Source organism: Carya illinoinensis, chromosome 6 (genome assembly GCF_018687715.1).
Source record: "Carya illinoinensis cultivar Pawnee chromosome 6, C.illinoinensisPawnee_v1, whole genome shotgun sequence".
In the NCBI taxonomy this organism is placed as follows: Eukaryota; Viridiplantae; Streptophyta; class Magnoliopsida; order Fagales; family Juglandaceae; genus Carya; species Carya illinoinensis.
The window spans coordinates 10508127-10534660 of NC_056757.1; the positions used below are offsets into that span (position 1 = coordinate 10508127).

At 36.5% G+C, this 26534-nt stretch overlaps 1 protein-coding gene across 1 annotated transcript; it reads right to left on the bottom strand.

The window, feature by feature from the left end:
- Positions 1–5947: 5947 nt before the first annotated feature.
- On the bottom strand, positions 5948–23633 carry LOC122313511 (ubiquitin-conjugating enzyme E2 variant 1A-like). The gene is made up of 5 exons (XM_043128591.1): positions 23466–23633; positions 17098–17237; positions 15498–15623; positions 15293–15419; positions 5948–6212 (listed from the first exon to the last, which is right to left on the bottom strand). The coding sequence occupies exons 1-5, from the start codon at positions 23491–23493 to the stop codon at positions 6154–6156; spliced, it is 480 nt and encodes a 159-aa protein (XP_042984525.1). The 5' UTR covers positions 23494–23633; the 3' UTR covers positions 5948–6153.
- Positions 23634–26534: the final 2901 nt, after the last annotated feature.

Consider the following 26534-nt stretch of genomic DNA (forward strand, 5'->3'; position numbering starts at 1 on the left):
GTTCTGGTTAGAAAGAATTTTGTATTAGGATATATACTAAATCCCATTTTATAAACTACATATTCGGATATATTTTACAATAACTTCTCTATTTTATGACAATTGCATATTGCGGCATTGCGCGGGCTATAAGACTCCTTTTTTTAAAGAATAATGATAGTCTTACCACTATTTTTAAAAGCTGTAAGTTATTTTTTGTTTGAAGTATTGTGAAGTAAATATCAGTACATAAGCATTTGTTTGAGATCGTGTGAACAAACTAAAACAAAGGATCAAAATGCAGTTTAGATAAAATGAGATAATTTTAAATAAAATTAAAAATTAAATAAAATATTAATTTTTTAATATTATTATTATTTCAAAATTTTAAAAAAATTGAATTATTTATTATATTTTATGTAAAAGTTTTAAAAAATTTATAATGATAAAATAAAATGATATTAGATTAAATACTTTCTTCGATTCTTGTCTTTTTTCAAAGCTATAAGTTGTGTTTTAATCAAATCTAATCTATAGTTTTAAAAGATCTTGTCAACAAGAAATCATAGCATACGTCATTTTCCTTTGAAAAATTTTATTTGCAGTTTAAGGGGGGGATTGTGTGTGCAAACACATTGATATCTAGGGATAAAATGAGAAAAAAACATCATTTTGAGAAATATTATTATAATTTTAAATATTTTTTAAAGATAATTATATAGACTTATGTGAGCAATTTCTAAATAAAAATTATACATAGACTAACTCTTTTTTTTTTTTTTTTAATTCAAGTTAATTTGCTCTAGAGCCGTAGAGTCGAGCACGAGATGTGTCCTGACAAAAGTCAAAATAGTTTTTTTTCTTTAATTTTTTTATATAATTAATTTTTTTAAAAAAATTACAACATAATTAAAAAATACTTCTTTAATTACTAAATAAAAAATTAAAAAAATTGTGGAGACTCAATTGTCGGTAAGAGTAAATTTATTCTTTGCTCTATCGTCTTTACCTTTTCCTTATTGAGCATCTGGTTTATATTCCCTCTTTTTATGCAAATTAATATATATTAAGTTGAAATTGTTTTTGTTATGGTCCTGTCTACAAGTTTTTAACCAAAGCAATTGTGACGCTCCCAAATTCCGTTTGGGATCGGACGGACATTTGAAGCGTCGAGACATGTAACACAAGGTTACCTGCCCCCGTTCATGACATATAAGATGCAATAATCCTAACATGCATCTAACATTATGCAATATTCGCAGCGGATAATTTTTTTTTTCTTTAGCAATACTATGCACCAAACTGAAAATATCCCAATACTTAAAACATACTTCATACGTAAAGATCCATTGAATAACTAAGATCACAGCACTATTCCAAAATAGTTATGATCCAAAAGTACTGGAGATGCAACTCCATCGTACAAGTAGTAATTTAACTACTATATTAACATTAACGACGCACCATCGTTCAGTCGACTGTGTCTAGTTGGTCAGCTCCTGATCCTCCTTCAGGTCCTGTAACAAGATCTACCATTTGGGGGGAATGGTAGTTGGGACTACCACAGTGAGATTTGATTACAAATCTCAGCAAGTTAACAAAAAACTTCTATACAGACTAATGATGCATGTATGACAGTAAAAGCATAAATGCATAATCAAATTCATAAGTAATTAAAGCATAACTTAGCGTACAACATAGCATAATTGACATAGCTTAAATTGAATCATGAACTGAACTTGACTTGACATGAACTTGATCTGAAACTTGACTTAGCATGAACTTGTTCTGAAACTTGAATTAACATGAAAAATACATACTCCACAGTTGTTGTGGCCCCATGTATTCTACACAAATTTGACTTAATATTAAAAATACATACTCCACAGTTGTTGTGGCCCCATGTATTCTATGTGTAAATACATACTCCACAGTTGTTGTGGCCCCATGTATTCTACACATCACTATGCAGTTAAATACATACTCCACAGTTATTGTGGCCCCATGTATTCTACATAAACTTGACTTAACATGAAAAATATATACTCCACAGTTGTTGTGGCCCCATGTATTTTACGCATCACAATTGTAGTTAAATACATAACCAACTTGAGATAGTAACATTTCGTAACATGGCATAACATATAACAGACAACATATTTAACATGACATATTTGTAATGTATAGTAATACATGACAGAATATATTATGTAACAGATAAAAATTGATGACAGAATAAATTCTGTATAATAGACAATTACATGATAACTTGGCATGGCATGACATATATGATAACATACATACATACACTGTAATTCTTTTACTTAGCACACATACACAGTAGACTGCTAGTAAGTTAAAAGCTAACTTACCTCAATCTCCGCGTTTCTTATAAAACTTCAAGTGCGATCACGAGGAACTGTAATTAGTGATTCTAAAAATTAGAACTAAATCACTAATAATTTGAAATATGGAAAATACTAACTTAAAGAGTAAAATTTTCATTTTACTCTCTACATGTGGGAAATTGACCGTTTTACCCATAACTTAAGGATTTTGCATACTAACTTCAAAAGTTTCCAAAATTTACATTTCTCATGTAAATTTTGTCCTAAACTTAAATATCAACTCATAAAAATTTAAAACAAAACACAACCATGAAGAACACACTATGGTCGAAACATCCATAGGCCATTTTCCTTTATTTTTGTTGCAATTCCTTCCAACTTCAAAACTCATGCTTAAACCAAAATTTTGCAACAAACATTTTCCAATCCTAAGTTCAAAACCATACTTAAAACATCCATTTAGAAAAATCTAATAATCAACACCAAACTTTTTTGTAAAAAGATCCAAGCACTTGAATCACAAGTTTTGACCTTAAATCAAAACATCTCCAAGAATTTCAAAAATCAAATCTTACTTCTAACATATTCATAATATCATCCTAACATCAACCATGCTTTAAATCATCAAACTAAAGTCACCAAAATCACAAAATAACATTTGGAGTTTTTGGTTTTACACTTAGTCCAAAAACAGGAACTTTTTCCTCAACTAGTTTTGATAAATCTCTTGATCTATGACTTATAAATATATGATCTTCAAACCAAACCATTACATGGTTTAAAAAGATGTCCTAAAACATATACAAGCTTCTAATTCAAGATCACATGGTTAGAAATTAACCAAAACATAAATTTAGCCAAGAATATCCACACTTTGGCTTATCTGAATATCTCTTTGCATAAAATTTCATATCTTTGAAACTAATATCAAATATCTTCAAAATAATAATATAACATGTATATAAGATGTTTAGGATCCTCCAATAAAATTATCAAAGTCATTAGAATAGGTTTAGACCACCAAAGAGTTAAACTTTCTCAAAACAGAAACTGTTTTTCCTCTTCCAGTTTCTAAGTTTCTAAATCTAAGAACATCTTTCATCAAAACCTTTAATCATGCAAAAATCCTTAACCAATAGTCACATATACATGTTAACAATACTCCATAAAAATTTCGGACCAATATCTATCCATTAGCTTGGTCAAAAACTCCAAACTATAACATATTCTCCAGTTTATCTCCCAGAATGACCTTTCTATGGTTAAAAATACTTTTGACCGACCAAATGACCATGGAATGATACGAAAAATACATCTACGGAAACTAGACTCAAAGAGGAACAACTTATATGAAGGAGACTTTATGATAAAACACTTACAAAAGCTTCGAAATGGGTGTGCAAAAGAACTCCTAAAAGCTGTCCGAGAGAGAGTGTTTGGTATTCTTTCAATGGAAAGCATAAATGAAGATAATTTCGTGGGGAGGGATGACTGGAGATACTTGTGGATAAGATATGGAAGAGATGAGGCTGGAGTGAGAGTTAAGTGTAGGACTCTCTTACCCGAAGTGAGAGTTAAGTGTAGGACTCTCTTACCGGAATGAGAGTGGAGTGTAGGACTCTCTTACCTAATAATATCTACAAAAATCAACTCAAGATATTTTTACCCAATAATATCTACGAAATTAGTTCAAAATATTTTCTAAATGTGGAGTAGACTTGGAAGAGTAAGGTGGTTAAAATCTTTCCATGTGTATTTTAAATCTATGTTCTTAAGATATTTTCCAAATGTGTATTTTGCTTAGGTGTCATGATCTCACACCTTGATTTCCTTCACAATTCCATCTAATGGTTTCTCTTTGTGCTAAGTATCTAATACTATTCATTATGTGTGGTTAAGATCTTGCCAAGTATCCAAATAAAATTTCGATAACCTAATTTGGACATTTCACACTGTGATTTTGAAAACACTGCATTTAGTACGTTTACCGAGATTACTATTCACTCCAAAAATAAACGTAATAAACTTAGTACTGAAAAATCCTAAATATTCAATTAAGCATAGTGGTGTAGACTATAATGTATTCGAACACTTCTAACTATCTCAAATAATTAAAATCGCATTTCTGGCACCATAGTGAGTGATAACACTAACTATGTTGACAGGCTAAAACCTATGCGATTAGTCGATTCGTGTAAACTTACGGAATTTTCACGAGGTTCTTAAGGTCAAAAGAAATTCCACAATTGAATTTCTAGCGGGTTGTTACAGCAATAGTTGCAAATTTTTTTATAAAAACATTTTAAAGCACATTAATAACAAATAATAGACTAATTTCATTAATAGAAATATATTAACACAGCAAAAAAGAAAAAAAATTATTTTTTTATATATAAGGTTAAAATTTAAAAATGTTGATGAAAAGAGAGAATAAGGAGATGATATTCAAATATAGTAAGAGAGATGATATTTACAGTTGTGGTTGTGCAAGTTACGCACAGTTTTTTTGAAAAAAATAAATTAATACGAAACCCATACGAAAAAAAAAATTAACTTTTTAATCATAAGCTCCATTATTTTTTAAAGTGATTATGCAATATTTACATATTTTATAATTGTACGTAACATTACTAAGTAAATAATAGAGAAAAGGGATGCATGGTTTGAGGACGTAGATAGGTAATTAGACTATTAGAATGACAAGAAAAGGAAATGGGAAGATGAAAAGAAAGAGGGGGGACCCTGATAGATATTTTGATGTCCATAAATAAATGCGCGAGCGGTTGACAATCATCCTGTTTCATGTCTATCCGCTACTAACTAATGAAGTGACTTTTGTTTTGTTTTTTAGGTGTTGGTAGGGTTTGCAATGCAAGCGAAGTTATTGCTTGTTCTTATCAACATTCTAGACATAAAAAACTCAGATTCCTGAACTGTTTTTCAGACCAATCCACATTACTTTTTTCCCCAGAACGGGAAGGGAGACTATCTACCGCAGATTATATAGGCATCAAACTAAGTTTTGGATATCAAACTCAATTTATCTAATCATTATAATTTTTTTAAATTTTAACATAAAATATAATAAATAATTCAACTTTTTAAAATTTTAAAATAATAATAATTTTAAAAAATAATATTCTAACAATATTTTATTCAACTTTCATCTCAACTCAACTCATTATTCAAACTATTAATTTTTTTTAAAATATTTAAAAAATAAATAATATTACATACAATCATAAAATATGCAAGTACTAACAATTACTTTAAAAAGAAATAAAATCTCTTATTAAAAAATTAATTTTTTTTTATATAAATTTTATATTTATTCACTTTTTTCAAAATAATTATATGACACATGCATAATTGTGTTGGTAACTATCATCTATCTTTAAAAATACGTAATATTTATTTATTTATTTTGCGGCGCCTCTTGTGGATCAATGTAACCACCCTTTATCTTTGACTAAAATGGCGATCTCGTTGCTGCCTTTTCTAGCGAAAAGAACAAAAATTATTGTAATTTCGGATGCACAATGTACGGAAACTGCCATAGATCAAGCCCACAGAGAGATATATATATATATATGATCAAAATTCAAGGTTCGGGCGTAGCATAGTCCAAACTCACAACATAAAAATATATTATCATAGAGAAATGAAGTAGTGACAATCTCTCAAACAACTCCAAGGTTCCATATTAGAGTGGTCCTTAATTACAATTTCCAATGCATTGGACTATGAAATATGAATAGGAATCATCCAATGCATATGTTTATTGACATTGACATTATCATTTTCATTCATGTCTCTCACCTGACTTTTACACAATACAGCATCTCAGTACTAGCCCCTTTTGATCCATCCTTCCCTCTTCATTGCCTGAAGAATACATCCACACATTAACTTCCTACTTCTATATAACATTTATCAACCATAAATAAAAGCTAACTAATTATATAATTAAATCAATATAAACACGGCTTGTACTTTGGAAAGCCAGCCGAACTAATCAATTATGGGGAGGATGCTCATGCTTGACCCCAATAGTTTACTACTTTGAAAAGCAACACGCTTCAGTTACCCTTAATGAGATTCCGCTGTCTAATTTATGCTGGTAGCATACTGCACCATATCGTGTGTAGCATTACTCATTTTTTAAATATTTTTAAAAGATCTTCAATGTAACACACAAAAGCTGTGGCCTTCTGCTGTGTTACACCTTCACCTATAAGTGCAATGGTTGGTCCCTCCAGAACTGATAATCTCCATTTGACTTGAAAGTCGTCTTTTTCTTATTTAATCAAACCCTAAAAATCATTTCATGTAAATGCTCTTTAAATGGTAAGAGCAAATTAAAGTAGAATAAGCAAATTCTCCAGTAAAATTATGTATAACATAGACAAGAAATTCCTGCCCTCTGCATTCTACAACATCCCTACAAAAGGACGCTCGAGAGCATTTTGGAAAGTGCATGTAACACCAACTGCATCCTTTTTTGCAAAGAAATTTGCTATGCCGTTCACTTTTCTTAAAACATGAGTGATCCTCAAATTCAGTCTGGAAACTGCAATAGGACTATCATCCCATAGATTAAGAACCTCCCTGTGAGTTCAAAAAAGACATGTTGCATTTGCAGTCTCCAGGATTCCTCATTGCCGTCAGAAAAGAAAAAGAAAAACTCAAGCCATCTAGGACAGCCATGACTTCAGGAATTAGTACCATGGCTATAATGAGTTGAAAACAAAGCCAACAAAACCCCAACCTCTACGAAATAAAAGGGTTTCCCTAGGCAACTTCCATCCACATTACATTTAACACATCCTAGCAAGGGTCTCTGCCACTCAAGAAAATTGAACTTGAGGTTGTTTGCAAGAAATTTGAGAAATACCAAGATGATGAATTTTAGATAGGTCACTGCCAAACTTCTTAACCTTTGGCAGCTTGGTAATTATCTCAATGACAATGAGCACGCATTCAATCTGAGCAATCAATCCATCTAAAGTACCCAATGTTTTTTTTTTTTTTTGGGATCAGTAAATCCAACTGAAGTACCCAAATTAGCCTCCCTTCTTGCTGTACAATTCCTTGGCCATAACTACCACAGCTAATAAGACAACCACAACTCAAAACAGAGAGCTAGCTTTGCCTTGTTCTTTTTTATAAGTAAAAAATTTATTAAACCACGTAATTAGACATAGCCCAAGTACACAGGAAATATATGAAAGAAAAACAACTAATTACAAACTAAAGAAAAACAGCACAGAAGTCATTTAGACTAGACCCATCCATTACAATAATCGAAGCGAAAAGCAACAATGTATGAAAAAAGAAGTCTTTAATCCCTCCTGCCGAGCGTTCTCTATTTTCGAAACAGTGCCCATTCTTCTCATTCCAAATACACCACATAAGACAGAGAGGTACCATCTTCCAAACGATTGCAATTTGAAGATTGCCTTAAATCCCTCTCTCCAGCAGGCCAAAAGATTCACCAACCTCTTGGGAATCACCCAAGCAATGCTCAGCTTAGCAAAAACCTCATCCCACAAAGCCTTCGACAATCACAATGGAGAAGAAGGTGATCCGCCGATTCACCACACATTTTGCACATGAAATACCAACCCATTGCAATGATACCAAGCTTTCTCAACTTATCAATAGTAAGGATTTTCCCATGAGAAGCCAACCAACCGAAGAAAGCCACCTTGAGAGGCACTTGGCATCTCCAAATATTTTTCCAAAAGTAGAAGAATGAGACGCCATGGCCTTGTATAAAAGATCTAACCGAGAAGTTCTTAGCTGGTTCCAAAGTAATCTATCAACCCCTCCAGATTTTATGTTAAGAGCATAAAGCAAGCTGTAAAAATCAGTGATGTCCCCCACCTCCCAATCCTGGACATCTCTAATAAAGCAAGCTGATTATATTATCCATATAATCAGCTCCGGAAGCATCTTTGTTGGAGGCAATTCTATAAAGGGGAGGGAAAGTATTCTTCAAGGCCTCATCCCCACACCATAAGTCACATCAAAATCTGAACTGGTTACCCATACCCACCTCAAATCTGAAATTTCTGGAGAACTCCCCCCAACCATTACGAATGAATTTCAACACTCCCACAACGTATGCCCCTCTTACTTCATTTGAGCACCAACCTTCCCAAATACTCCCATATTTGGCATCAATAACTATCCTCCAAAGAGATCCCCTTCTTGATGGTACCGCCACAACCATTTCCCCAAGAGTGCCTTGTTGAAAGTTTGCAGCTTTCTAATCCCCAAACCTCCCAAAGATAAAGGAGTGTAAATTTTGTCCCACTTGAGCAAGTGTAATTTCTTTTCATCCTCCAAACCACCCCACAAGAAAGCACGAGAAGATCCTTTCCATTCTATTAGCCACTACTACAGGCAAAGGAAATAAAGAAAGGAAGTAGGTTGGGATATTAGATAAAGTACTCTTGCTTAAAGTGATTCTTCCCCCTTTGGACAAATAGATCCTTTTCCAATCAACCAATCTACAATCTTTTCTATAATCCCATCCCAAATTGCCTTCGATTTATAAGGAGCTTCCAAAGGAAGACCAAGATACTTCATAGGCAAAGTTGAGACCTTGCAACCCAAAATATCAGCCAAATCCCCTAAATTATTGACCAATCCTACGGGGACAATTTCAGACTTTAACAAGTTCACCTTTAAGCTGAATACCGCTTCAAAACATAACAAGAGTGCCCGTAATGAACAAATGTGATCATAATTTGACTCTCAAAGGATCAAAGTGTCATTCGCCATGAATATTGCTCCATAAGGAGCTTTTCATAAAAATGAACAATGTGATCCTTAATATCCCGACGATCCGTAAGGACACTACCTTTCGAGTGAAGCACCTCAATGGCATTATTCCTTCGAAGAGAGTTGGCAACTCTATGAAAGAATTTGGTGCACTTGTCTCCTTCCTTCAACCAACAAGCCTAAGACTTTTGTTGCCTCCAGTGATTTTGTCCGGCTCAGCAGCAACACCAAGTTCCCTATCTTTCTCATCAGCTGAAAGATCCCCAACAACCTCTTTTTCATCAAGGCAATGAAGCTCCTCGAAAAGAGACTTTCTTGTCCGCTATGTTCCCAAGAACTTCCTCATTCCATTTCTTCAAGTCATTCTTCAAAGCTGGGTTGTACCCGACAACTGATAAGAGGACTACCATGCTCTCACCTTTTCTACAAACCCATCAACTTTTAGCCACATGTTCTCAAATTTAAAATATATCCGCCCCTCATGAATACCCCCCCACAGTCCAAAAGAATGGGGAAATAATCAGAACTTAATCTTGGGAGGTGTTTTTGACATAAATCAAGCAAGTGCGCCTCCCAAGAAGGAGAGATGAGAAATTTGTCCAACCTAGACCATGCCCTCCCATTCGACCAAGTGAAATCACCCCTTGGCAAAGGTAAATCAACCAAACCCATGTCAAAAATTAAATCAGAAAAATCAGCCATGGCCGAATGGCCCGAACCTATACAAGAATTCCCCGACCTTTCACTCGGAAATCGAGTGATGTTAAAATCTCCACCAATACACCACGGACCCTCCCACCAACTACACAAACCAGCCACCTCATCCCAGAGAAATCTTCTATCACTATCAACATTGGGCCCATGCACAACAGCAAAATGCCACCCCAAACCATCATCCACATTCTTCAAAGAGCAAGCTACAAGAAATTCCCCAACATACTCTTCTACCAGATTTACTACTCTCTTATCCCACATCAAAATAATACCTCCCAAAGCCCCCTACGAAGCAAGAATAACCATCCCACAAACTTCTTATAATATTTCTGTCAGTGAACTTTAGTTTGGTTTCCTGCAAACAAATGACATCCACTTTCCCTTCCCAAATCAAATTTCTTACGCAAAGACCCTTACACAGGTCATTCAACCCCTGAACATTCCAAGAAAGAATCTTTGGCTTCATGTATCACTGCTGTTTGCCCTGTCTTTATGCCTTCCTCTACTAGCACTACCTTCCCTTACATCATAATTGATAGAACATGCCAATCTCTTAAGCTCCCTTTCTTTTTTCAAGGAGGATCAAGCCAAAAAAGGTTGTCCCGCCTCAATAGCAGTAAGAAGAGCTTTAAATTGTTCTTTGAAGCCCTCACATGAAATCCCTACACAGTCACGAATTTCGTCCACTTTCTGTAATACACAATTTGAATGCAAAGCAGCCCAAAGGAGAGGCAGGGGTCTTGAGCAAATAGGACTAGGCTCATCGCCCATATCATCCAGATCATCAAAAGTAGAATCCACCTCTATCCCCCTACATACCAGCGGCAAATCATGCTCTTCAACAAACCCATCAGCCAAAAACACCATGTTATTTTCCTCAGTAGTGCAGAGAACCCTTGAAGGAACCTCCTTGACGTTCAACATAGGAGATTCCTTCTCATTTTCAACGACGACGACCTCATTTGGCCCATTAAAAGCTGAGAGGGGCAACTGCGGGCAACCGAAGGGTAAAGAATGGCCATCTTTGACATGGTTATCATAAAGGGCCTCAGATCGCATGACTCTAGAGGTTTCCACAGCCTCTCCTACATTATTTGCCCTACTCAAGACAGGAATCGCACTGACTTACTAGTTGTCGACTAGAGACCTATTCTGTGACGACGGAATGGTGACCAGAGCTACCGTCGACAATGACTGAGTGTTGACACTCGTACTGGCTGAAGAGGCCTCGGATAGAGTTTTGGCCTACCATGTAAGGGAAGTGGGCCTCAGGATAGAACATCTGAAACCTTTATTCAAGCCCAGCCTGTTACCACATCCGGCTGCTTCCTTGGCCCACATCCATTTGTTGAGGAAGAGCTTAAGTTACATGGGCCAATCAACCCACTGCCCAAGCCCATAACCAAATTTAGGCCCAAGTCAATGTTGGTCATCAGACCACTTATCTTCTCTAAAACGCCTGACAGCTCAGCTGTGGCAGCCCACAGCATCCCTTTGACTTCTCCCACTGCCAGAATACTCACAGAATGCAAACTACCACCCCCCGCATGCCTTCATGTGATGATACTTCTCCACATTCGAAGAGAGTTGCAAACCATTTTGAATTGCTCCAACAATCATCTTCCCCTTCCTCCGAACATCACCCTCCCCACCGTGAGCAACTATTAACCGGGGGGCATGCTGGTTTCTTCAGAATCAAATAAAAGGCACCATTAGGAGGGATGCCCCTCCCCGCAGACAAAAATCCTCTAGACCCCTCCCTACACCGTTCCTGAACAATATCGGTGCGAGCATATAGTGCTCTGTTTTCATAAACTAACACAGAGAAATTGATTCCACCCACCAAGTGGATGTTAAACACAAAGTCCTCCCAACCCCTCCCAACCTTTGCTGTTCAAGCCTTTAGGGACAACCAAGGAGGGCTTCTACCGTTCCCATACTCATCCAATTGCAAAAAACAGCCCCTTGGATTAGCAAGACGTTGAATGATGATAACTTTATTTTCCTCCCACACCTTTTTGAGGAAACAATCACACCACAGGTGTGCCAAGCACTCCTCCATCACCTTTGCCACCTATGTCGTTGACGATACACTGAAAAAAAGGCAATTGACCGCCCTTCTTCTTCTCTCTGTAATATGAATATTACCACCCTCCTTCGAGAAGATGAAAGTCTTTGATTCCACCTTCAAACACTTGGAGCTTGACAACAAACCCACCTCTCAAAAGAAACAAAAAGCAGAAACTAACAGGAAGAAAGAGTTCTTGTTAGGTATAAAGAAAGGAGGAGAAAAGATTCCAGCATAAAGCGCCAAAAATTTGTAGAGGGGGAAAATAACGGTTCTCACCGGAATTAGACATAACTGATTGACGAAGAGAGAGAGTCATCATCCCATGTTCACTGTCCCTTAGAACTAGCTTTGCCTTGTTGAACTAAAAACTCATCACGTCATACCATGACTGTCCCTCCAAACATCTTAGCCCAAGCCACAATGAAAAATATTTCCAGATCATGGCAGCTAACTCACTTAAACTCAGCATATGATCCAAGAGTCTCAACATCAGGACATAGACAGCGATCACATTTTAAGCTAAGCAAAAATGACAGCTTTTAATGTTTTTCGATAAGTAAAAATATTTTATATATCAAAAGCAGTAATCAAGTACACTGAACGTATACAAGAAAACACCTAGCCCATAATAAAGCGTCCCTAATGACCCAAAAAAGCCCGTGAAAAACAACCCAAAATACACTAATCCCAAAACTACCCAAAATACCCAAAAAATTACACTGAACCTCAACCCCTTGTTTCCCGTAAAACTAATACCCAAGCCAAACCCCAACCCCAACCCCAACCCCTTGTGTTTCCTGTCTTCACATTGTCCTCCCTTTAGACTTCCCTCTAACTGAGCTACCTTCCTTAGTGTCGTTAGGGGTGTAAACTGATGCGTTGGCGTCAAACCGAAACCTCGCCGACGTGGGAAAACGACACAAATCTCGACCGCAACCGGCCGGAGAATGGGGAGGAAACCGTCGTCCTTGGTCTCGGCGTAACTCCGGTCGGTTCGTCGGCATCATCGGTTGCTGTCTGCACAGTGAGAGAGAGCGAGAGAGGGCGATGAAGCCACGGTGAAGCCACGGTGACTGAGATTTTTGAGAGAGAGAGAGAGAGATATGACGCCACGAGGTGAGATTAGAGAGAGAGAGAGGGAGGGAGCTGGCGACAGAGCTGGCCTTGCGTGGCTGCGTGTGCCTTGAGAGAGAGAGAGGAGGGGGGCGGCGGCGGCAAAGTGTCTGAGACGTGCGCTGTGTTAAAGAACAGAAACGGGGAAGAAGAGAAAGGGGGACGGGTGCTGTGTTAGCCCTAGGGTTAAACGGCGCCGTTCCTTTTATTATTTTTTTCAAATACTAAGTCCTAAAACGACGCCGTTTCACTTAAGTTTAAGTGAAACGGCGTCGTTTCATATATGTATAATTCAAAAAAAAAAAATAGATTTAAACCATCGGTCGATTTAGCGGTCTGGCCCAGGTTCAAACTGAGACCGAACCGCTGGACATCGGTTTTTCATAAAAACTACCGTGCGCCGACCGGTTCTACTCCGGTTCCGGCCGGTTCCGATCTCCGGCGGCCGGTCTGATTCGGTTCTGGTCGGTTTTTCGGTAATTTGTACAGCCCTAAGTGTCGTAGTTAATTGCCCAAGAAAGACGCTTTTAATGTTAGCATCAAAAGGACGGCCATTATTGAAACATCTCCACATAATCACTGATATCCTTGCAAGTACATAGCACCTGCTGACCATGAGACCTGATCAAACAACAGATTGATTTTATCCAAAAACAACCATCTCTAGCTGCCTTCCAAATGAGAACATCAGTTCCAGACCTTAGGTAACAGGAACGGGAACATATCTGAGTAGTAAGAACAACTCCCAACATTGAAATTAACCTGGCCCCATTCCCACCAGATGAGAATAACTTCCAACAGGAACTTGGGTTCTGAAATCTCCTTAACTTTTTGAGCTAACAAACCTAGCACAGACCAATCATCATGCCAAAAATTAATATTCCTTCCTAATCCAGGTAAAGCCTTTAATAAATTAAGCATCCCCTGAATTAATGGAAGAACAGATCTCCATAAGCTTCAATCTTTTCTAGATACCAAGAGAAGAAGCAGCAAAGAAGGTCCATAAGAACAGACTGTTACAGACACTCGGAAGATACTGTACAGATATGTTACCACAGCAGCAAAGCACTACAAAACACACGGTCTAGCCTTGCCCAAATCCAATGCCCTCAGTCTTGATGTTTAACTTCAATAGGATTTAGAGCCTTCGAAGGTAAGTCAATCAATCCACAAGATTAAACACAGCTGTTAAAGTCTCCAATAGCAATCCAAGGTTTTGGACTCCCTCCAGTCTTTTTCTGCACTCAATCTTTGAGATATTGAAGCCCCCCCTTCCTCCCCCAAAGCATCAAAGGAAGACCATGAATTTACAGTTCACATAATTCCTTCCACAGCTCCCTTCTGTTGATAAAACCACAACTAGCATAAACAAAAGCCAAAACAAAACAACAGTATTGGATTGAGAAGAGGACTCAATCAAATCAAGCTTAACCTTTACATTCCATAGAATCCAAATCTTCCCATACTCCTCCTTTTCCTTAGAAAACTAATGGTGGTAACATCACTCTGTTTCCAATTCAAGAAGCCTTATTGCCACAAACAAATGGTTCTAGCAGTACTACTACTTTCAATTTATGAAAACCATCCAAACTTCTAAGTTGCCCTGCAGATATCAAATTTCCAATGCCCTTGCATTCCATATCATGAAATTAGGAACTTCAAAGTAGCACTGCACAGCAAGTTTTCTTTCACAAGTTTGACGCAAGTTGTAACTCCCAGCCACCTTAGCTACTTATAATAAAAACTAAGGCCCTATACAGAAGTTCATGCTACAATAACTATTAAAAAGTGATCCATTTGCCGAATAGCACTCATATATCCCTAGGTGTGAGTCTGTTCTTTCCCCTGTTAGAGAAGGACGATGCTTGGAACTATCAAGCACAACATGATCTACATAATAAGACTTCATTGGGCATAGAGATACATAAGAGAAGTATAATACTTTCGTAAGCAGGTGGTGATCCAAACAGGCTCCAATGACACACTGGAGACACGTGTTAATGCTACCCTAACCAGTTTAATGCAACTTCAAATTAAATTTAGTACATCATTATCTCTTTTTACACTTTCTCAGTAAGTCCACCAGAGTACCACAACTCAATAATGGTTGGTAACTTTATCAACTAATTAGGATGGCTCACACCTCTTCAGCAATAAAACCTAAAGCAAATCAAACACCCTCCCCCTATTTTCTTGCCCAAGTTTCTCATGAGATTGCTATAGATGAAAGACAAGAAGATAAGCCAGAATTCATAAATCAAATGTAAAATGGACATGCCTTCTGGGGGCTGAGTTAGCTTCCGGTTTTGGGGAGATGCCATGTCTTTCTTCAGTTGAGTCAATATATCCTCCATTGAATATTCCCTTTGCCAATTAGAAAGCATTGGAAATAAACTAGGTTCAACCTGGTAATTTGACCATTGATAAGCTTCTCTTCAATCATATGACAGTATAAATTGCCTTAAAAGAGTCATATAACCTACCACTCCAGTTTCTTGATTGACGCAAGTCATATTTATCCGGGTTTGGAACCTAACTGAAGGTGGGTTATCTGGATAATCCTTCCCACAGAACAGTTTCAACTGGTAGATTCTCCCTTCATGAACAGTCTGAAAGCAGCATGAACAACAAAACATCAATTATTGCTACTTAAGTTATAAGGGTGAAAGATAGACATTTGCAATGTTGATCAGTGAATATCAGGTCATAAATTTATTTTTTATTTTTTTGATAAGTAAGAGAAATATTATTGATATGAATCAGGTCATAAATTCAAAGTGAAAGAAATTGAATGTGAAATCCGAAACACTATTCAGTTCTAGGTGAACCATCTCACAACTATATTGTAACTAACAATACTAGAGTGTTTGGACACGTGAAAATTACATTCTAGAACCATCTCAAGATGCATGTAACATGCAAGGATACCATCCAAAATTAAAATAACTGACAGGACACCTGGGCTGGATTATAAATGCAAGTTTCAAACTAAGTGGAGATTTCAAATAGATTTCCAATGTTGATGCCTTTGCACCATATTGCCTCCTTCTCCATTCTTTATCCTTAAATAGATCTATTTTCCCGAGATTAGACATTTTTAGTACTCAAATTGGGAGAAAGAAAAAAGATCAAAAAAGGGCTAATGTCAAGAAATTCAAGCTGAGTCAAAAGATAAATGGATCTGGTATTTTAATGGAGCAAATAGCAAGAAGGTTAATTGATCTTCAGATAGAAAGATAAAATGTGTGGGTTTGGTCAAAAAATTTTACCACTATTAATGGTAATTATATATGACCAACACAATAAATTAAGAGCATATCAAAGTTGTGAACCTAACTATCAATATGTATCAAGGAAGTTAGTAGCCACTGCTTCAGAACAATTGACTTTTACAGTTTATCAGCATTAATACATAAATGTGTCATTCATGATTGCTACAAATCACAGATTTTTTTTATAAGTAAACTACAAATTACAGATAGTGACTACATATGACTGTGAGAAGTCAACTAGGCATAAAAGTTCCACAACAGAAAGCGGAAATCAAGAAAGTTGAGCTCAGATAGAAAAAACCATCCAAGTGTTGTCAAGCTGCAAAAGAGAGATCTTAACTATTCATAATGACATTCATTTTTTTAACTTTTCACTTCTATAAGAGTTATGAACCTAAGATCCCCTGCAGCCAAACCTTATTACTTGACCATGTGCATGACTATCGTTAAAATACAATCTGTACAACCTATTTGATTGGCAGCATGATTATAAGCATAATCAATATTAAAGCATATCTGTAAAGATAATTCAGCCATTAAAAGTGCCAGTTTTTTACATTCGTCTAAAGCACTCCAGATCCCACCATTTTACAGTATAAGATTCAAAATGTTAATAGTCACTAGTTAAAGTCAAATAGATTGTCATCAGTGACTAGAAAAATCATAGTAATTCCAAAAATAACTGAGAAAGGAAGCCAGCCCTCACACACCAGTTCATATACTTTTTCTGATATGTCATACACTCATTCATATACGAAAACTGCATAGAGACAATGGTAAGAAAATAAAAGAGGAGAAACAAGAAACCAACATTGGGCGGACCAATAACAGTCCCTGTCCATGACTGCATGTATATATCATCAGCATCATCCATTCCATAGCTAACAGTTCCATCCCCAATTCCTTTTTCACCTCTCTCAAGCTCTTCCAGTAATCTGAAATTCCTGGGAACTGCAATGACCACAAATTTCAATCACATAATTAAAAACCCAACCATACTTATATCCTGAAATGCCAACACTAGATTTGCCAATGAGATAGCTATACTATTTTATGAATATTGTGAAATTACACATTAATTTCAGTTCTCAATACGAAAATTAAAGAAAAGAACTGTGGCAACCACATACAGGTCCATTTATTTAGATACATTACTACTTTCAAACATTGGAGACACCCACACCCCACCCTCCCTCTCTACATACACACTTTTTCTTTTTCTTTTTCCTTTTTCTTATGTGATACATACACACAAATTTAGACTATGAGATTTGCAAGCAAGAAAAGATCTCAGCATAAATACACCAGAGACCACCTAATTTATATTCCTAATTACACTTGAATCCCTGAGTTATAGGCAAGTATATGTGGGATAGTTACAAGGTGCTATCATTGCTTCGTATCACAAGGACACTGCCACCCTGACAGTTTTTTTTATAAGTAATTAAATATTAAGATTGCAAAGGGGTGTGCATAGTCCAAGTACATTGGCTGTACACAAGAGAAAGCAGCTAATTGGTGAGAGGAAAAAGAAAAATACGGGGAGCCAGAGAGACTTAGGCCACCAATCAAGAGATTGAAGAATGTCCAAAACAACTCAAACTCCCAATTGTGTGCTCATCGAATAAAGGTGATATACTATTTTCTATAATCATTAGAGCTCTGCCATGTGTGAGCCACTAAGGTGTCACACACAATCCTGAATAACTCTAGGAAAATAGCCTTCAAAGGCCTAGCTCCACGCAAAATCTCACATCAGAATCGGATCCTAACATCATTGCCTACCTCAAATTTGATCAAGCTTGAGAAGAGCCCCCATCCCTTTCTTATATATTACCAAACACCAATCCTATAAGAACACTTCATTAGAGCTCCACCTTCCCAATGTGGCAAAATACCATAGTCATGATGCATCCCTTTCCATGGCAAAACGCCAAAGCCATTTTCCAAGAAGGGCATGAATTACCAGAGATTAGGGTACAAGTCTTTGGTAAGCTGATACGACAATACTTGAACTCCTCACCAAGTGCACCCATAAGAAATCAATCCGCAGTTCTCAATCTGATGTCCCACTCTAGCTGGTATAGGAATCAAACGTGGATAATAAGTAGGGAAGTTAGATAAAGTTCTGCTGATCAAAGTTAGTTTCCTTCTTGCCAAACACGGTACCATCTTCACAACAACGTTATCCCAGATTATGTTGTACTTGAATGACTATAATCCCCACTCCACGGATAAATCTCCCACCCTACATCTCTTTATGCTAGCCAATCAACTAATATCTTCACCAGGCCCCAGAAGAACTAATTCTGATTTGGCCTAGTCTTTTTAGTCCCAAGGTAGCTCCAAAGCATCATAGTAAGCAATCCAATTGAAGAAAATGATTTGAATCTACAGTCACATGAGATCCGTGTATTATCTGCAAAATGGAGATGTGACACAAGCCACTGGTCGGTATTTCTGTAGCTTGCCAAAAAAAAAAAAAAACTGACAAGAGACCTCTATCTATAGCTCTAGTCGATATTCTATTCAAAGAGTCCATGACAACAACAAACAAAAGGACGGTAGTGTATCTCTGCCTTAGGCCTTGAGAGCTACAAAAGAAACCAAATGAAGAACCATTGATTAGAATACAAAACCACATTGAGAAAATGCAATGTGTAATCCATCCACTTCAGATCAAAATCGTCTCCAAAGCAAATACGGCCAAAAAACCCAATTAACGTGATCATAAGCATTCTCTTTCCATCCATTTGGTCCCCTTGATACCAATAAAGTCAAACGTAAGCCCATCCACATTTGGCTGCCAATTGAATTCCGAAAAGAGATTATTGTAATTGTTCCCCAGAAATGCCTGATCGGAATACGCTTGAAGAGAGCCATGACCGGATCTGATACTTTTTTTTTTGATAAGAAGCCATGACCGGATCTGATACTGAGTTTTTGAATCTGCTATCTATTTTCTGTGGGATCTGTATAACCTGCTCATCCACCATCATAGACTCAACAGTATTATTTCTTCTAGTCAAGTTGGCCACTCAATGTGAAAAACCTAGATTCTCACCCCCTTCATGCAACCAAATTGCCCTTGACTTCTGTCTTCAGCTTATCACCTCTATTAGGACAGCTCTTTCCAATTCTTGATACTTTCCTTCTTTCTCAACTCCTCCACCATAGATAAGGATCTTTCCTCTGCTAATACATCAATCCCATGTAATTCCTCCTAAAGAAGAAGCTCCTCCTCTCATAACCTCCATTGTTTCACTTTATCCAAAAAGCCTTCATCTTTTAGCCACACGTGTAGTAATTGCATCTCATTGGGAGAGAATTGTCTTGTAAAACGTTTATTTTGATTATTGTAGTGTTCTCCAACTCAAAGTGGAGGAATAAATATACTTTCTACTGTATTCCCTATGTTATTACTACTGGGACCTGTAAGTGGTATCAAAGAATGGTTACTAATAACAAAGAATGGCATTGAGAAACTGGAAGCTTTTAGATTAATTCCTATAGCAGAACAAATGGTGCACTTAGAAGAAGCGTTTAGATATATTAATGCATGTCTCACAGCCTCACATGAAAACCTGAACGAAATTAGCTAAGAGTAGTTGAAAAGGGGAGTTCTTCTAAAGCTCAGTAAGAGCATGAAGTTGGACAGTTATGTGAGAATTTTTGATCCATCATAATGGCTTTCACATGTTTAGCTGGAGAAGACCCACAAAATGGTTGAAATGAGCCTCCAATTCTTCAACTATCGGGGGAAACCTATGGAAAAGAGGTTGAATCTTGTGAGTCTTGCCACATAATTGCATATTACCTTGGAGGGAAGGCAAATCAATGGTCATAATATCTTCAAAAAAGGCATCATGAGGAAGCAATGATAATCACCTGGGAGATCTTTGACAGAGAACTATTGGCTCGGTGTGGTCCCATGGATTGTGATCATTTCAATGAGCAACTCACTTCGGTTAAACATCGTAGATTCTATGAGACTACCAAAAGAAAATTTTAGTGGCTTGTAAATCATGTAGAGGGGTTAGAGAGAAAAGGCTCTGACTGGGACTTATATGGAAGGATAGAAACCAGAAATTGAAGGAGAAGTGATGACACTCATACCTTGCTCTCTCTAAGAGATTATTATATCATCTTAAATGGGAGATGAAAGAGTTAATTAGCAGCAACATTTGGTCAAATCAGCCAACCTATAGAGGTGCTAGCCACAACTGACTCATGCCATTGGCAAACACCCATTGCAATGGTGAAAAAGCTGACTTGGGAGGATATGCGAAAAAAAAAGACAGAAGGGCCAATCTTTTTATAAATTTATCCCTAGCAATGAATTTCGAACCTCACCCCACCCCTACCCCCCAAAATATTTTGAGGGTAGCTCCTCAACCAAACCTTATATTCAAGTGGAATAAGAAAAGGAAACAACTGATGAGCAAACGAAGTGAACCTTGGGGCAAGGTTCCATTTGATGGGAGGGCAAACGATTGATTTTTTATATAAGGTACAAACTCTATTAGTAGTCAGTACACGTAGCCCAGGTAGACTCGATGTATATAAGAGAAAACAAGAAACAAATACAATGAAATCATAAACATTAAGAAAATTAAAATCTAAAGCTATTGCCCAAAGAAGTGTGTTGAAAAAGAAGCTTCTAAGTTCCTCCAATGAGCATTCCTTATCTTTGACGTTACGGGGATTTATTTCCCTCTAGATAAACCGTAGAAGGCATATGGGGACCATCTTCCATATAGCTCCGATTTGCGGGATACCAAAAAGATTTCTCCGATTGGCAAGAAGATCAATCACCCTTCTCTAGCCCAACATTACAAAAGAAACCATTCCATGGGGCCCTGGTAGGACAAATGATAGATTGCAAAAGACTTGGAAGCTCAGCATGAGATTTGTGCAGTAAGATAACTTCATGGGAATACAAGCACATGGCCGCATTCAGAAGAGGTCGGCAATTTGAGCAGTTCAAAGAAAGTATAGACAATGTGTATGATGGAGTTTTTGTAGAAATGTTAAGTGGACAGTTTGAGCAGTTGGGAGAAAGTGTAGGCAACGTGGATGATGGAAGTTTTGTGACTTAGTGCATACAAGAGGTAGCAAGTGACATGGTGGTGCAGAAGTAATCCAACAGAGAGGTTGTAAAATGTTTCCTTTGTTGTGGTTTTCTCCCAAACGAAGTGAGGTTGTCAATGTACTTTCTAATATATTTTGTGTTAAAATCTACACCATTTCTCAAGAAATACCAGAATCTTTTAGCTCCCAAAGTTGGCTAAAACTGAAAAGAATTGATCTATTCACAAGCATTCTCACTTCAAAGAGAATGGAGACGAATAGATTCCCTTGATACTAGTGTGTCCATTATCAGCCATGGTGATCCTGCCACATATTGATTGCTATCATGACGTTAGCACACTAAGTTAGTTACAAGAGGCCATGTATTCCCATTTTTAACTACTAAAGGTTGGATGAGACCCATAGATTCAAATCTTAGAAGGCCTAAACTAAGCCACCAAATGCCATCTGCTTACTCTCCTTCCACCTTGTTTCTCTGAAGAGTATGAAAAGTTCTGATCATCAACCCATAGTTCCGCTGTGAATGTAAGATTAAATGCAGGAACCAAACCCATAGTGAGTTGTTTAGAGCTGAGTTAACCACAGAGTGCCACAATAACACAGTTAACAAAATGTGTGATCTGGATTCAAGCTCAAAGATATAGACAAGTCTATGGTCCATCGTATCTTTCCATGGCCAGTTGACCTGAACAATCACTTTCATTAACCATTTTCGACTCTTGGAATTTTTCTTATCCTCAGGACACATTAGAAATAGAATTTATTCAAAGTAAATAAAAGAAAACGCAGATTGATCACAATGTTAAAGTCCAGGCTGTCTAGCAAGGACATGCCCAATTTGTATCAAGAACTTAGGCAAACTCAAGACAGAAGATGAAGACAGAAAAGCATATTGATAATGCTAAATGCAATATCAAATTTTGAAGAAGGAAGAGAGAGAGGAAGGGGGAGTAGTACATACATCCCCAGTGGGACTAAAATTTCTTCAGCTTTTCATTTTTTTCACAAAGTATTTATAATTTAATCCATTAAACCTAACTGTGTTAATTCCAACCCAAACTAATCGGTTGGAACTCACCTATTTAAATTTGTATAATAAACATATTAGTTTAATTTAATGCAATAAAAATATTTGTATCAACATCAAAATCCATTATCATTACCATTCAGAAGCAAAAAATCAAAATATTGAAGCACGGGAGATCTAATGTATAAAGATTTTAACTAGCATGGCAAACACATCAAATGGCCATCACCATAAAGGTGTATACAAGTAAAACCAACCCGAAATACACAAATTTAACCTAAAAACAAAGTAGATGAGGCATTCATGGAGAAAAATCGTTGCAAGCATATCTGTATTCAATTCCACATTATCGCTCAGTACTTCACAGAAGCATTCCGTTCTTTAAGTACATGTTAGGCTCCACTGGGTAAAACTCAGAGAAAAAGAACTAAACGTTGTTTTCCGTAGCTGTGATCATCAAAAAATTTGATACGATTTTCATTAACGATCACAGCTTCCCCACTTTTCTTATTGCTGTCTGTATTTTTTCTCCTTTCACTTGATCAGTGCTTCTTCTACTTTTATAGGTGGACACAGTCGAACCAATCACTCATATTGAGAAGGTCCTTAACAGCACTCATATATCAAACAAGGCCTACGGGGGGTTGTAATTACGACACCAAAGTGGGTTCTTATTCCAGTTTACCTACCGAAAGGGTTAAGACGCTATACTATACTGCGCCAGAACTCAACAAACCATCAAATCTTCAAAACCAAATTACCCGGGCGCCGGGTGGGTGGGGGGGAGGTGGGGGGGAGGGGGGGGGGGGGGGGGGGGGGGGGGGGGGGGGTGCGGTGGTGGTGGATGGAAAACGAAACTCGAAACTCCATAATTCCGAAAAGACCAATAGAAACCAAACCAAAACCCCTCATGTAACACCCACGGCAACAAAGAAGAGAATGCCAATAAAAATCCAAACAAAAAACCTAGCACAAAAAGATATAAAAAAATTGCAAGGATGCCCAATTCAGATGGAACAAACCATTAAAGAAAAAACTAATGAATAAGAATCAAAGCTCACCGACAACCCTGGATCCCTCAGAGCCCATTTGACAAGCTAGGGTTTATGAATCGTGGAGTGAGAGAAACAGAGGCTTAGATAGAGAAAAAAAGGAGGAGATTGAAGACTAGTTAGTAATTAAGATGAGGACGGGAAGTGCAAGTTGGAGTGTTTTGCCCAACTACTGTTCTCACGTACTGCGAAAGATTAACCCCAAATTGTGGGAAAAAATATATATAATAATAATAATAAAATAAAAAAAGAGCTTTGTAATTCATCAGTTCGCACATTATATTTTTTTTTAATTTTTTTTCTTATTAAATATGTGATATATAGATGATGAATAAAAAATTAATTAATTTAAAAAAAATAAAATAAAATTAAAATTAATTTTAAAAAATAAAAAATATAATATGTAGTGTATGGAAATAAATAATAAAATTTTTCTTCATTTAAATACCTAAGCATTATGTTACAATGTTTATTTTTAAATAATACTATTTGGCTATTTGGAATTACCACTTAGATACGTCGGATCCCATGGTTGCAATATAATTTATTAATAAAAATTAAAAATATAAACATTAAAAGAATAGAAGGAATTTAATTTTTTTTTCTTTTTTTTTTCATATTTTCAAACGCCTTTTGGCTTTAAATATAATGTTTTGTATTATTTTGACCATCTGAACATAAGTTTCAAATAATTCAATAGTAGTATTCTTTATTTTTATCTTAACGAGAAAAATCATACAAATTTATTATTATTATTATTATTATTATTATTATTTATAGAAAAAAGAACTTAATTGCAAATAGGCACAGAAGGCCTTAAGAGTTCTTATAAAAAAGGGCATCTATGTAAGCAATATTACCAATATAAAGTAAGGAACTCCATGCCACCACAATTCCACATCAGAAATAGACCAAGCATGCCTTGCTAGGTGATGAGCTGTTGTATTAGCCATACGGAACCATGTTAGATTTGACGATGCATAAATTTGAGCATGAGTCTTCTAATTTCAGTAATCACAATTCTCCTAGAAGCGCAAGGTGAATCAATACTGTTTATCTCCTCTACTAAGTGTAAACAATCACTCCCAATAAGAATATTATGAATGCCAGTCTAAAAAGAGAATTGGAGACCTTTCAAAACTGTCATAGCCTCCACATTTTTTGGTTCTAAGAATTCTTCTTCAACTTTACTACGGGCCATGACCACCTCACCACAATCACTGTGCAGAATAGCTCCAATTCCAGTTTTATTGCAATCAAAGAAAAGTGCCTCATCTACATTTAGTTTAAACCGGTCTGGTGGAGGAAGTCCACCTATAATTTAGATTCTTGGCCATTACCTGCTGCTAAGAACCTGTAGACAGAAAACCTTTGAAGGAGAGAGCATAGCTTATAACTTGTTGAGGAGGTAACTTTACACTTTCATGAATCATCTTATTCCTTCTATACCAGAACTCCCATGCCATAAGAATAAAATCTGTTAAAAATTTAGTAGACTTTGTAGAATAAATCTCCATAGCAGTTAGCATAAAAGATCTAAATGAATCCACTTTCTGTAAAATAACAAATTTGTTCACCCAATATTGATGTATAGCTGGACAAAAGATGAGGGCATGGGCTACATCTTCCATTGATTTATCACAGAAACAGTATGAGTCATCCACCATTACCCTCTTCCTAACCAAATTAGATTTTGTGGGAAGAATCTCTTTACATGCCCTCTATGCAAACATTTTGACTTTATAGGGAATTTTCAGTTTCCACATAGCTTTCCAAAACTTCTTGCTTGAGACCTCAACTGATGTGCATTAATGGTAACTAACCTCTGAAAAAAATCTATATGCACTTCGAACAGAAAAAACTCCACTTCTTTCATGCTATCAGGTTCATTTGTAAAACTGGGATGAATCCTCAACATTGCTTTAACAATTTTTAGGTTGAAGAGAGTCCCAATTTTAGATATATTCCACCAATGTATATTACAATCAATTACCAATTTGAGGCCAATACTGTTGAAAGAATAAAGGGGCACGCCACTATTAGAGTACACAAATTTGTAAATTTCCTTTGAAAAATTGACGTCCAGTATTAAAAATATATTTTTTATGTAGATTTTAGATTTGTTGACTTTTTTTAAAAAATAAGTGTTATAAACCTTAAAACTGTATAAAGGTGTTTTTTTTTTTTTTTAATCTTTTGTAATTGTAGGATATACTATGCCAATGTTATCATATTAAGGTTAAAAATTGATAAGCGCCTAATATTTTAAGCGTGTTAACAGTGGGTTGAGGTGATAATGTTGTGGAATTATGCATTATTAAAATGAAAGGCACTACAATAAATTGGAGCAAAAAAAAAAAAAAAAAAACATAGCAAAGCTAAGGAACTGATGTGTTTTAAATGAAAAAAAAAATTATACTCATCATCCTCACACATTATATACCACATTTTTGTTATTTTTATTTTTATTTTTTTTCTCTTACCAAATGTATGGTATATAGATAATGAGTAGAAGAATCTAATTAGTTTACAAAGAATAAAACAAAAAAAAATTAAAATAAGAAAAAAAATGTGATGTGTGGTATGTGTGGATGATAAGTAGCAAAACTCTTAAATAAAAGGATTGCCCAATATAGGTCTAGTCAACAATGGGCCCAACGAGGACAGTTCATCCCGTTTCGGACCGAGTACCAAGGTATATCTAGCCTGGAACCTAAATTTCAAATTTGGACCGGAACCCAACTCGGGTTAGCCCGATTATGACCTAAGGCAAAACCCGAATGAATCCAAGTTTTTGAAACCCAGAAATTCAGGGGCTGTACCCAATGAAAGGGGATTTTTCCATCAGGCCAAAGGCCTAGAGCATAGGCTGAAATACAAGAGAGGCCCAAGTCAACTGAATAACCCATCGGCTCATCAGAGGACCTCGGCCTTGGAGCAAAGGGCGGCCTGTGAATTCAAAAGTGCGGGAAACCCTCATAAGGCAAAGAAGGGGGGAACACGCTACCTCAGCACCCCTTATAGAGTCTAGTCTCACATAGCCCTGAGCGGATAGGCAGACACAAATCTTAGAGAGCC